At 43.6% G+C, this 13,592-nt stretch overlaps 1 protein-coding gene across 1 annotated transcript; it reads right to left on the bottom strand.

The window, feature by feature from the left end:
* LOC123428130 (small RNA degrading nuclease 1-like) lies at positions 1–3,377 on the bottom strand. The gene is made up of 12 exons (XM_045112295.1): positions 3,190–3,377; positions 2,919–3,098; positions 2,722–2,811; positions 2,528–2,596; positions 2,017–2,157; positions 1,826–1,942; positions 1,676–1,745; positions 1,452–1,552; positions 1,030–1,164; positions 843–950; positions 659–763; positions 1–532 (listed from the first exon to the last, which is right to left on the bottom strand). Exons 1-12 carry the CDS (start codon positions 3,220–3,222, stop codon positions 290–292), a joined length of 1,392 nt encoding a protein of 463 aa, XP_044968230.1. The 5' UTR covers positions 3,223–3,377; the 3' UTR covers positions 1–289.
* Between the last annotated feature and the right edge of the window lie 10,215 nt (positions 3,378–13,592).

Genomic DNA, 13,592 nt, shown 5'->3' with positions numbered 1-13,592 from the left:
TTTCAGCTGAAAGTACACTTGATTTTAACTTAGTTAGCAAATCCCTTCCCGCAAACAAAATTTCATGATCCTTGGTTAGCTATCAATTGCCTAGATGGACAAGGCCTACAAGTTAGAGAAACAAAAATGCTTGCCGAGTCATGAGGAAACTGCTCCTCTCCACGTGAGGACATATCCAGTGCTTTCCTCGTGTCTGATCTCAAAATTCTTCACCAACATCACCTCATACAATCGATTGGCATCCATTTCTAACAAGATGGGCTCAGCATCAGCCCACCCCTGAAGCTCTTCACTCGACAACCGGCGCCTTTGCTTTCTTCGCATGCTTCTTGCTACTTCTTTGCCTTTTTCGCTTATTCCCGTTGGCATCTTCTTTCTTTTGCTCCGCGTTCTCAGTAGGCTGTGACCTCTTCTTCGAAACTTCAGAATTGTTGAGTCGGGAACCATATACCATCTTCCGGACAAAGAAGCCCGCAACATCTCCATTGTCACGCTTCAGGAGTACAGATTTTTGGAGTCGCCCACTGGAGTCCTGAATGTTTCAGCAAAAGTATAAACTGCAAAGGTTAATTGTGTGCCACTGGATGTTTCAGCTAGCCAGAAATTCAGTTGAATAAGCAAAGTATGGTAAGGAACCAGACTATGAAGTCATGCGCACCTTAGTCTCTTGGCCATCAAGTTCATCAAAGGCTTTATCTGCCTCATCTATGTCATTAAAAGAAATACACGTAGAGTAAAACTCCCCTCGAATCCTTGAATCAATCTGTTTAAAAGGAAAGGGAATAAATCACCAATCTATGCATATAAGTTTATCAAACAAGCAACAAAAGCTCTGAGAAAACCTTCTCGTCGATGCTGGGATTCCCAGAGAAAATTTTAAGCAGCTCTTGACAAGGAAGGTAGACTGGAATTCTATGAGCAAGCAACTTCATCTGATCAGGTTCAGGTACCTAATAAATAAAAACAGATAAGTAAGGTGACAACTTGAATAACAACGGTAAGGACTAAGAACTTCCTTTCAGCTCTTACACTATTCTCCGCAATTTCAATGGGATCATTAAATCCATGCTTAAGCTTTGCAGTAACTAGATTCATTGCAGCTTCAGCATCCTTCAAGCAGTTATGTGGTTCTCCGTCTTCCCGAACAGAATACCCACAAACAGACTACATGCACACAAAATAAGCAAAAATTTAGCATTCATAGATACATACCATGGGATTCTATCAGAAAATCGAAAAGAGGACCGGCTTCCAGCACCAATAGGGAAAAAAATAGAATGCAAATATCTTGTAATCCTGCATATCAAACATTACTCTAGAAAGCTTAGGGGAGGGGGGCGGGGGATGAGATCCCAAAGGAGTCCTTTTATGTCATTGTTTATCTTAAGTGCAAAATATTGCTAATTTAGCAGAAGTAAAAACACTGATGTATGGTGCCTCTGCGACCGTACCTTGCAAAGGCTGTTCAAAGAAGCTGATGAAGTAGTAGGTAAATTCGCATACTTAAAGATGTATGCCGTATCAATGACTCGACTGTAATCAAACTTCAGAGCTGAAACCAGAGGAACAATAGGACCTTGAGTTCAATGTTATCGAAGAAAAAAACATGTCTAACAAACAAAGCACTGAATATAACTACTTCAAGAAGATCAGACATGATCCAATCACACCTTACCATATAGATCTCTATATAAGCTATGGCCAATCAAAATCTTTCCTTTCGCCAAGATTTTCTTCAATGATTTCTACAGAAGAAAAGGACAAACATAACTCACAGAAAGGAAATATAAAAATAGGATGCAAGATGTTTGTACAGACAACGTACCTGAACATCAACCAATGAGCATGTGACTCCTTCTAAATCCTTCTTAGATACACCAGTGATGTGTGTCCTATAGTCTGCAACAGCTTTGAGGGGATTTACAAGTGTATCCAACTTCACCTGGGAAAAAATGATTTCAGCGAGACTGGATATACAAATCTAAATACACTTTATATAGCAAAATAATAAGTTACCTCCAGTGTGTTGTCTACAACACATACTCGGACGACAGATTCTGTGCCATCATGGCAAAGGACCATCTCACAGTCAATTGCCAACATGGCTCCAGAATTCATACTACTAGAAACTTTTCCTATCCGCATTACCTTCCAACCCTGCAAATAAGTAATGCCAATCATTTTTGGTAGTGAAGAAACTAAAATATTCCTTAATTATCAGACAAGTAAATGAAGAGTCCAAGATATTAATGCTAAAGCACTAAAGTTACTAAAGTTAATACTAAATCACTAAAGTTACTAAAGTACAGCAAGGAGATGAGACTATAAATTGATCTTGAGCTTTGCAACTTAGACAAGGTTTAGTATTTTTTTGGTTTTGTATGAAGAGTCCTATGCGATGTACAAGTACCAATGTGATCCAAGCGAAACAATCATGAAAGTTATTCTGGCCAAGCAACCTAATTTTGACAGAAAAACGAGCAAGAAACACAAAATGTTGGATCATCGTTTGTTAGTTTGTACTTACCTCTTGATAAGATGGGAAGTAGTAGTTTTTCCTGTAGTCAAGGTGTTCTGTCGTCAACTGAACAAGCTTCTGCATTTACACAATATATATACATCAATACAATGGTTCACCAAACAATGTTTGATATCCTTGAAAATTACATGAATACAACAACCCAATTGCTCACAGTAACCCTGCAGGAAGGTGAACATTACCTGCTCCGGAGAAATCTTGCCGGAAAACTCATTCATATACTGCTCGATAGCCCTCCGTTCCGCGTGGCGCCTCACCAATTTCCTGAAGTACTAGAACCGAAAGTATATCCCCAAAACGGTCACTTCCATGGTCCGGATGCTCAAAAACGAACTGCATACGCGGTGAAAGCACAGCCGGCTCTGAACCAAGATACTACCTTCTGAAAATCCTTGGAGAAGGTCACAAGGAACGCGAGCAGCACGTCCTTGGTCCGCTTCTTGGGGTCGCTGACGGAGGCGCCGAACTTCTTGTCGTTCCGGGCCAGGAAATCCTTCCATCCCCCCTCGGCGCCCTTCAGCCCGTTCTTCTGGGTGAACCTCACGATCTCGACGAGCACCTGGCAAGAGCAAAGCAACAAAATGGCAACTCAGAATCAGACACAGACATCTCAGGCAGGTTCTTGCTGGCTGAGTCTCTTGCTCTCTTACCTCTTTCTCGGCGCCGGCGAGCCGCTCGCCCATCGGACGGGCGCGGGGGCGACGGAAGGGGGGAGGGTTGTTGGTGCCTGGCTTGTCCTCGGACGGCCTTCTCTTCCGCGGCGTCCAGAGGAGATAGTGTCGGGGAGGGAGGCTCTGCGGCGCGGCGGGGGTGCAGTGGGCGGCGGCGGTCGAGCAGTGCGCGGCACGGGAAGATGGCCGAAAAAGTCCTGCTTCTAGGGCTAGTTCAGGGTTAGCCCAGTTTGACGACGCGGCTGCTTAGTAGAAGGGTTTGCCCATTAAAGGCCCATAGATAGCGGAAAAGCCTTGGAGGTAACACGTTTGCACGCCGGCCCATTATTTCCATTCGCTCCCTCATGTAGCCTACTCCTCGCTAAAACATGAGTAAGAGGCAGTTTCAAAAGTTTCAAAAAACAAAAACAAGAGTTAGAGGCCACGCTGTCTCCTTTTTTTGCGAGAAAGAGGCTACACTTTCACAGTCTATTTGAAGTGACAAATTACGCATTGCATGTGTGACACTTATTATAACCTGAGAGTTTTTTGTTTTTTCTATTCATTTGCTTTTAAAAATGTTGTATCCCTTGAACCATGCCAAATCACCAAACAAATCGATGTTGCATTTTTCACGACAAGACCTTCGAAAAAGGATCCCATGTTAATAGGTTTGAATGGATTATTATTCTAAAATAATAAAATATATATACACCCAAAAAACCATAAACCAAAAAAAGGCTAAAAAGACAAATAATTGGTTGAAAAAAAAGGAAACCTGAAGCATAAATGTGGTTTATACTTTTCGGGGGAAGCACGCTTGTTCTCAAGAGATCCTAGAAAAAACAAAGTAAAACGAAAAACAAAACATTCCTCCAGAAAAAAGGATAAAACTGTTCTCATGTGGTGCACCCGGGCACAACACATGGCGATGTTGGAGTGCACCTCCCGGGGCACTTTTTGCGGTGCACGATGCAGATGTCCCATGAAGATTACTTGTCAGTTAATAATCTCGTACTTCGTACAATTCGTGGGCTTTTCCTTCTGTTTTTTGGTTTTTCTTATTCTCTTTCAGGTTTCTGCTTCCTTCTCGTTTTTTTGTATCGTTATATTTTTATCACTTTATTATGTATAAAAAATTTTGTAGTATACACAGTTTCTAATATAAGGTAAAATTTATACAGATACACAATATACAATTTCTCAAATACATACTTAATAATTTCTTAATTTACAGTGAACATATTTTAAATACACACAGAACACAAATTTAATATACAATGAACTTTTCTTATATATAGTGAACTATTTTTCTACCTATATTGATTTTTTAATATATGGTAAACTTTTTACTAATACACACTGAACATTTTCGAAAAAATGTAAAAACAATAAGATAGAAAATAGAAAAAAGGTCAACGTCAAAAAACGAGGCAAAAAACACTAAGAAGAAAGGTTTGTGAATTCCAACATTTTTGCAACTTTCAAAACTGATCAAGAATAATAAAAATGTTCATAAATTGCAAAACACAAACTTACAAATGAGGAGGGAAACCAACAAAAAAACGAATTTTGGAAGCTGGTTCCCGAAGCTCCCAAATGGCTCGTTTGCTCCTGCTAATGGGTTGGCTCGCTCGACAGTACATTTAGGCGATCCTGGCTTATTGCTAACAAAGACATATATATAGAGTAATTATGAAAAAACCTGTATGGTGCTTTTATTCTACTCGCTCCGTCCTAAAATAAGTGATTCAAAAATGACTCACCTTTGCACTAAAGTTAGTACAAAGTTGAGTCATTTTTGAATCATTTATTTTGAGACGGAGGGAGTAGAAGAAACTATATGGCACTTAACGCAACAAATAGTATCTAACTGGTACACGCGCCAATATTCATTTCTAGAAGCCAGGCCCATCTAGTTAGAGTGCATTTTCTGTTTGATAACCTCCTAACTGGTTTTTGAAGCTTCTAGAAGCTTCATCTGATTTTCGGCTGGGTTTTTGTTTATCTTGGCCTTTTGCGATTTTTTTTTTCTTTCATTCATTTTATTTTGATTTTTTATAGATTTAGTTATTTGCTTTTAAAATCACCAATATAAGGTTCATTAATATATTTGTAATTCTCTTACATTTATTATATTTGTAAAAAAATCATGCGTATTTTTTAAAGCCTAATTTTTCAAAATTCATGAAATTTATGAAAATAGAAATGCATCTGTGAAATAAAAAAACTGGTAAAACAACAAGGTAGTCGGAGAAAAATAAAGAGAAAAAATACACAAGTTAGCGTAGCAGTGGCACGTGATGGAGCTTAGGGCTAAGGCCCAAGAGCTGCTGCGAGCAATACCTAGTCGACGCCACAGGTGTTGGGAGGTCCTAATTTGCGCTTCAGGCACCAGCTCTCTAAGTTAACGCTCACAGCCGCCTGCTCTTGTGTCGTCCCATTTAAGATGGCCGCTCGATCGCTTCACCATTGCCCGCTTGGTCGCTCAGCCGAGCGCAGTTTGACATGGCACGGTTGACCATTTGACTTGTCAAAAAATAAAACAAAAAGATGTACGCAAATAAACAAATGAAACTTGTATTCAAAAATGTTCACATACATTGGAAAACTTCATCGAATTTTCGGGAAATCATGGAATTTGTAAAAAGTCCATCATTTTTTCTCAAAAATCCATTGACGTTTGAAAATCGTTCAGCAATTTTCAAAAATGGTCACCAAATTTTGTAAGAATTTCATTAAATCAGGATAAAGTTTGTCGATTTTGAAAAAAAAATGAGAAATTTAAGAAAGACAAGAAAATTAAAAATTAAAAAGCAAGAAAGAAACGAAAAAAAGGAACCCAAAAGGTTATCTGAAGAAGGTTAAGAAAATGAATAGAACCGCTTGTAAACTGAGTCTCGAACCGGTTAAAACCGGTTGGCTTGGTTAACATGCCAAAAAAATAAAAGGGAAAAAAGAAGTATCTTTGCAGCTACACGTAATTTTGCATAATGGTTTGTGTTGGTCTCTCGCAACGAAGTCTTCACAAGTTCAAACTCTGGTGTGCGCAACTTTTTTGACGTTTAAAACAATAAAAAGAGTAAAATGGGCGAGGCCATAGCTATGTCGGGAGTGTGCGCCGTGTTTTAGAAACAACTGCAACCGACGCCTTAAGCGCCATATTGGATAAAGTTCTTAAGTGGTAATTGTAGCGCCTTCCTTTTATTAAAGGGCTGATGGAGAATCAAGTGTTGATTAAGCCTATCTCAAGAATATCTCAATCAGCCCCATGTCACAACGCCACTTGTGTAGCTAAATACCAACACTTCTAAAAAAATGAACAAAAAAAATCCCAAATAATAACCTCTTTCAAAATAGGACTGAAATGCATTACAGACGCATATATTTTTATTTGGGAGGATTATTGATGCAATTTTTGGTTGGAAGGAAATTATATTGTTCTTGTTTATTGCTCTTGTGTGCTCAATTTGATATACTATGCTCCAGTAATTCTACGTAACTTAATATGTGATCTACATTATCTTTGTTTCTCTTAACATACAGTCTCCCACCTTAACAAATCCACCACCTTCACTTTTTTTTAAGAATTGTTAAATCTATTGGGAGCTTCCAATTTATGTGGAACGGGCAGCTCTGGTTTCTTGTTGAATTTTTTAGGGGATAGTTGGGACCATGCGTACACTTTTATCTATAGTATTACCATATTTATAAAAATAAATGGCTTCGTCGCTGCATTGCTGCCACAATAGTGTGGGATAAGAAGCATCTCTTTATATTTCATTGCATATTCTCACGACTTTTTGTGTTGCAAAAGGACTATTCATGTTTTTGCAGAAAAGAAAATAATACTTGTGTTTCTCCCTTTATCAGGGTGCTAGATAGATTATCGGAAATGATAAATTTTGAGCATCTGGATTTTAAGCATGTCAACCCAAATGATTTTTATGGACTTTAATTCACGTGCGGTTAACAAGCATGACAATTTTTTGGAAGAAAAAAAATTAAAACAAAATTGCCATGTTTTAACAACTTAAGTTGCCACGTCGCATCAACCAAAGTTGTCATAAACAAAACGTTCGGAATGGCATGCTTAAAATCCAAATGTTCATGATTTATCGAGGTCTTAGATTATTCATACATACTAGTATGACGTGTGGGACATCATCTAGTCAATAGAATATAATTGATCTTCCATGCTTTGTCTCGACAGGAAATGAGAACGAAGCGTGTTAGTGTAACGCAGGGATGATGGAGTGCAAATTGAGTTCCAGTATCTTCATCCTCGGCCGCGTCATGCATCTCTCTCCCGTGACGCCTCCTCCTCCACATCCACACCCCGATCGTGTCAACGAGTCACCGTTCCAGATATGCCGCAGGGAAGGTTGAGGTTCAACATGCGCTCGTCGCCATTGTTGAGCTGTACCCCAAATCGGTGATGTCATATCTCACGCCGAGGTGCATCTGCTCGCCGAATTGACCTGCACTGCGTACGCACGCGCCACCGGAACTGGCCACGGTTGACATTGTCGCAGCACACAAAGGATTCTTCGTCCTCTAGCTAGCTAGCAGATTATAATTAGGAGATGTCTGATCTGATCATCATCTGATGGATGGCACCGGCGTGGCAGCTGGTATCGCCATGCATGCATGACGGGTCTGGAGCCAATCCATGATGCCGTACTCTGAAGAAGTAATGTTATTCCCATTCCAGATTAAGCTTATCTCCCGCACCGTCATTGGTCAATGGGTGAGCTAGCATGCTTAGTGGCAGCCAAATGACCGCAAATTTTAGTAATAATCGTCAAAATCATTCCCTCCATTTTTCGCGTGCCATAACCATGGACTACGGTCGTCCATGCATAAGAGTATTGGTATTGACCAAAATATGTTTGCCACTTCGTGACGCATATGATGCCCTCATTGCATTGCAGTAGCGGCGGCCGCGTTTATTCCATGGTTACAAATTCAGCACGAGAACTATAATCTAGCTAGTGCTTCCTTTGTTTCTTTCTAGTCCACATAGATACACGTTTGCTTCGTGGTCACGAAAGCAGTATGGGGCCGTAATTTATTTATTTTTGCGAGCTATAACTAATTAATCTGCACTGCACTGCACTGCTCGTCGAACGTTCAACGCTTGAGCCCTGTTTGGAATAGCGTATTTTTATAGAATACACCTGTAAAAATTACAGGCCTTCGTCCGTCGGTTTCATTTTTCACTAAAAATCAGTGTTGACCAATATAATACGGGTGTAAATCTGACACCTTCGTATTACAATACACGGAATCCAAACGCAGCCTTGGTGTTTTTTCTTCATCGAGGGTTTGATTTATGATGAGATGTTTTCACGCTGCAGCCGCAAACGGACTCTGATTACGGGCGCCCGATGGCCAGCACGTGGGACTCCAGCTAGATCGACTAGCACGGCAGATTCTTTTACCGCTTTCGCCAAACCGTGCACAGTGGACCCAGTAGATCCAGCAGTGCAAAAGGCGTCGACTGACAGGATCAGCCATTGCCAGCTGCACCACCACCAGAAAACTGGTGTGCCGACGAGGTCGACGGGATCTGGGAGGATCACTGCTGGCGCCACCAGCCGCAACCACAACACCTTCCTCGCCAACCGCGCCTAGCCGTCTTACAAGGTCAAATTCACCGTTTTGATCTTTTTATAACAACCTATCATCGAGGTCTTTGACGATAGCAAGTGTAACCCTACTCGTTAAGGGGTTTGACGGTATGCATTCACACATAGTGTGTCTGTAACTTACAATTCTTTTTATGATAGGCGTGCAATCCTACTGTCATGGACCTACCGTCAAGGGGTCCAATGATAGCAAAAGGGTTAGATAAAAAAATCATCATCAAGCTCGGATCCGACTTAACGGCCCTGTTTGGATCCATGGGCTAGGGTTAGTTTGAGCTAGTTTGGGTTCAACTAGCCTTAAAGTATCCGAACATAGGCCCTGTTTGGATCCATAGACTAGAGTTAGTTTGAGCTAGTTGGGGCTCAAATAGCACTAAAGTATTCAAACATGAGGGTTAGATTGGAGCTAGTTGCATCTAACCCACCCAAAAAAACTAGCTCACCCAAAAGGTGCTAATTGGAGCTAGTTTTCATGGGACCCACTAAAAAATCACTTTTCTTTCTGTATCCACCAGGTAATGACCCACTAAAAATCACTTTCCTCTCTCCATCAAGTACAACTATTGTCAATCTAACCCTATCATCCAAACACCTATCTGGCTAGAGTTAGTTTAAGGTTAGTCATGAGCTAGAAACTAACTCCAACCTTTAGCTAAGTTAGAGTATCCAAACAGGGCCATAAGGGTTAGATTGGAGCTAGTTGCATTTAACCCATCCAAAAAAACTATTCCACCCAAGAGGTGCTAATTGGAGCTAGTTCTCATGGGGTTCATTAAAAAAAATTTCTCTCTCTCTCTCACCAGCCAAGAAATGCTAATTGGATCTAGTTCTCATGGGGCACATTAAAAAATCATTTTTCTCTTTCCATAAAGTGCATCTATTGTCAATCTAACCCTTCCATCCAAACACCTATTTGGCTAGAGTTAGTTTAGAGTTAGTCATGAGCTAGAAACTAACTCTAACCACTAGCTAAGCTAGAGTATCCGCCAACGTTCATAAAAATTTCAAAACAGTGAATTTTGCCCCCCGCAGGTCCACCACCACCAACTGCAGCAACTCTTCTGACGCCCGACGCGGAAAGGCAGGGGAATCTCGCGCAAATCTGGCCGGACCCGGCCGACCGCCGATCGATCGATCGTGCCGGCGGCCGACCACGAAGCCGGGCGACGGACAGCCGTTGGTTTGCCTCCAGCTGCGCGTCATGTGCCGTGCATGCACGTTCAATCGATTAAAGAAGAAAAGCGTCCAGCACTACTGCACTAGCTCCTTGTTTGCCAGCGCTCCAGCTCGTTCAGTGAATCCCGAGGTGCAGCAGTGCAGCACTGCCTAGCTTGCCGTAGGATCGTCGCCGCAGCGTTGTCACGGCAGACGGAGAATGACACGACACGACCGACCGAACTGGAAACCCAACAGCATCACCACTCACATCAACTGTACATCCTCTCGAGTTAGCACAGCACAGCACAGCGCAGCGCGTGCTCCGGTTGCAAGGTCCCGGCCAAGTTGTTTGTTCAACTGGTCGACCGATCTCGTACGTTTGTTACCTTACCATGGTCAGTGACCAGTTCGTTTGGGCGTTCTGCAAAATATTAGGGTTATACGTACAGGCAGCCACTGTATTGTTTACGTTTTCCTCGCACATCTAGTGGCGGCATGGAACTCGTAAACAAACTTTGGTTCCTGCAGCCACAGTAGTGCCGTCTTCCAGATTTGTTAAATCAAACTACCAGTAGTAGTGCCCTCTTCCGTATTTATGTTAAAAGTAATCAAACAAAACTAATAGTACCAGTAGCGCCGGCAAAAGCAAGCATGGAACGAGCCTGCATAAGAGCTAGTGTTGTTCAGTGCACCACTCCATGCATGCACCTTCCTAAGTACTCCCTCCGTTTCTAAATATAAGTCTTTTTAAAGGTTTATTATTAGACTATATACGGATGTATATAGACATACTTTAAAGCATATATTCAATCATTTTGTTCCGTATGTAGCCTTCTAGTAAAATCGTTTAAAAAAATTATATTCACGAACGGAGGGAGTACAAAACTACGCCTTTTGGCTTACACAAAACTGGATATTCCTCCCTCGCCATAGGCCATGCACATGCCATGCTTGAGCCGAACCAGATGCGATATTTTCATGATTTAAATTTCACATCAGATTGAACAGTACAATACTCTCTGTGATGCTAGTTGGGCGGCCCGGGCTAGGCGGCGGTTTGCCGTGTCATTTTCCTCCGGAGAATCATGGTCCCGAACGCCATTTCGTGCTGCACGGACACTTAGCTTAATTGGTCCACTTAGCTTAATTTTCGGCGCCTACATTACACATTAGTCTTTCTGACAACAGTTTACGAAAGCAAAATAAGCTACTCAAACCATCCGACTGAACAAGAATGGAGCCACCCGGTGTTTACCTCCAAGCTCGATGCATTTTCTTCCTTTTTCAAGTACTACGGAGATTTAAGCTCGTTGCTATAGACCTATATACTCCCTCCGTTTGTAAATATAAGTATTTTTAGATATTTCATTAAAGGACTACATACGGAGTAAAATGAATGAATCTATACTCTATAGTATGTCTATATACATCCGTATGTAGTCGCTTTAGTGAAACCTCTTAAAAGACTTATATTTAGGAACGGAGGGAGTATAAGTCTTTTAAATGATTTCACTAGGGTCCACATACAAGTAAAATGAATGAATGTATATGTCTATATACATCCGTGTGTAGTCCGTTAGTAAAACCTCTAGAAAAGACTTATATTTAGGAACGGAGGGAGTAGTAGATAAATGTACAGTACTTATTACTGACTCGAGGTGTGCAACTGCATTTTTTTTCCTTAGCCGGAGCAGATCAAATTTTGGTTCCGATCGCCGGCTCCTGGAGGTTGTCAACAGCCGCCTGAGTGCCGCCTCGAACTGGCCTCTCCGTTGGGCGCCGCTAGGGGTCGTGCCCTGCCTGCGCGTGGCGGTCCGTCCGCACGGCGGCGCCGTTGATGCAGACCCACATGTCAGGCTCCACGAACTCCTGTCCCGGCGAAAAAACACGCCCCGCCAGCTTGTGGCATGCAGTACCCACCAGCTCAACGTACGACACCACGATTCCGTCAGGTCCCGGCCGCCATGGAAAAATGCTCCAAGATTCGGATCTCCGAGGGCCCGGGAGAAGGACGCCTTTGTTGGACACATCCTGCGTGTGGCCATGGAGATGGAGACGGAGATACGGGCACCTTGCCATTCACGCTCGCCGTACAAACGCATGCCACACACGGGGATTCTGGCAGGATAAGCAGACGGTCCCGGCCGACCTACCGAGATAGCTCAGCCTCAGCAGCGTCGAGGTCTCCCTGCTGTTCTCCACTGCCGGGCATGCATGGTTATCTTTGCTACCGGCGAGGCCTGGTTCGCCGGAGAGTTGTTACGGCTCATCCATAATCAGGGCAACAAACATCGTGTGGTTTTCAGGAGAGGACACGGCCAGACGAGCGGCTGAGAGCGAGCCATGCAGCGTAGTACCTACACCTAGGAAACCCACAGCCCAGTCACGTCTTGTGTCGTCTTGACTAGGAGCACGGTGCCTTTCACGGCGCACAACGCATAGGCCATACGGAACCTTAGCGTCCCACTGTATGAAAGAATCCATATCTGCGGGAAACGACACAAAACTTTTAGACTTTTGTACTGCCTGCTACGTTGATGCCTCGACGCATGGCTTGTTCCACGATCATGTGTCGACCGCATGAGCATTTAGGAGCAACCCGCCGATCCAAACGGGAATGCTTTTGTCCGTATTTTATCCATTTTGAACCGTGAACATCCGTGTCCGTTTTTATAATTGGATAGACACTTGCGTCCAGGACAATCAACGGTTCCAACGATTTATTTTTAGATGGTGCAAAAAATATTTTAAAATATAATAAATCATTAATTAAACATTTAAGCCGGACTGAAAGACCCACGATAATCCATATTACATTTAAAACATAAAATTCAATAAACTAAAAACGAAGAGGCGCACTGCCCTAGACCTCCTCCTCGTCATGACCGGTGAGGTCGACGAGCGTCGTTGTCGGGCCAGCCAGGGGAACGCCGTCTCTCAAGCGACGGAGGCGACGTCGTCCGACGGTGGTTGCACCGACGTTCGCTCGACATCGCGTCGCTCCTCCTCCTCAGCTTTGGTCTCGCGCTCCAGCGCGATCCGCCGGGCCTCTGCGCCCTCCTCTGACCCCCGCTGCTACCATCAATGCTCCAGATAGGCCACCTCCTGCACCGACATCGCACCCTACCAGAAGGGGTGGCGCGCTGACACACTCGTGCATCATCCCGTCCCAAGCGTACATCTTTGGCTTGAGGCGGGTGACAGCAGGGCCAGTGGGGATGGCGAGGCCAGCGGGGGCACGACTACGTTGCCGGCAGCTGAGAGCGCAATGGCCTCTGCCTGCTTCTCGTAGGCCTCCTCCTTCAGACGCGCCTCCTCCTCGCTCGCATGGAGGACGGCCGCCAATTCGTACTGGTACGCTGCCTTCACCTCCTGGTCCTCTTCGCGCATGATGAGGGGTGGAGGCGGTCCAGCCACCAGGCGCGCCTCCTCCTCGCTCGCATGGAGGACGGCCGCCAATTCGTACTGGTACGCTGCCTTCACCTCCTGGTCCTCTTCGCGCATGATGAGGGGTGGAGGCGGTCCAGCCACCAGGCGCGCCTCCTCCTCGCTCGCATGGAGGACGGCCGCCAATTCGTACTGCTACGCTGCCTC

The sequence above is a fragment of the Hordeum vulgare genome, chromosome 2H, assembly GCF_904849725.1.
Source record: "Hordeum vulgare subsp. vulgare chromosome 2H, MorexV3_pseudomolecules_assembly, whole genome shotgun sequence".
Taxonomy (NCBI): domain Eukaryota; kingdom Viridiplantae; phylum Streptophyta; class Magnoliopsida; order Poales; family Poaceae; genus Hordeum; species Hordeum vulgare.
The sequence above is the reverse complement of the archived record's forward strand: the minus strand, read 5'-3'. Positions and strand labels throughout refer to the sequence as shown.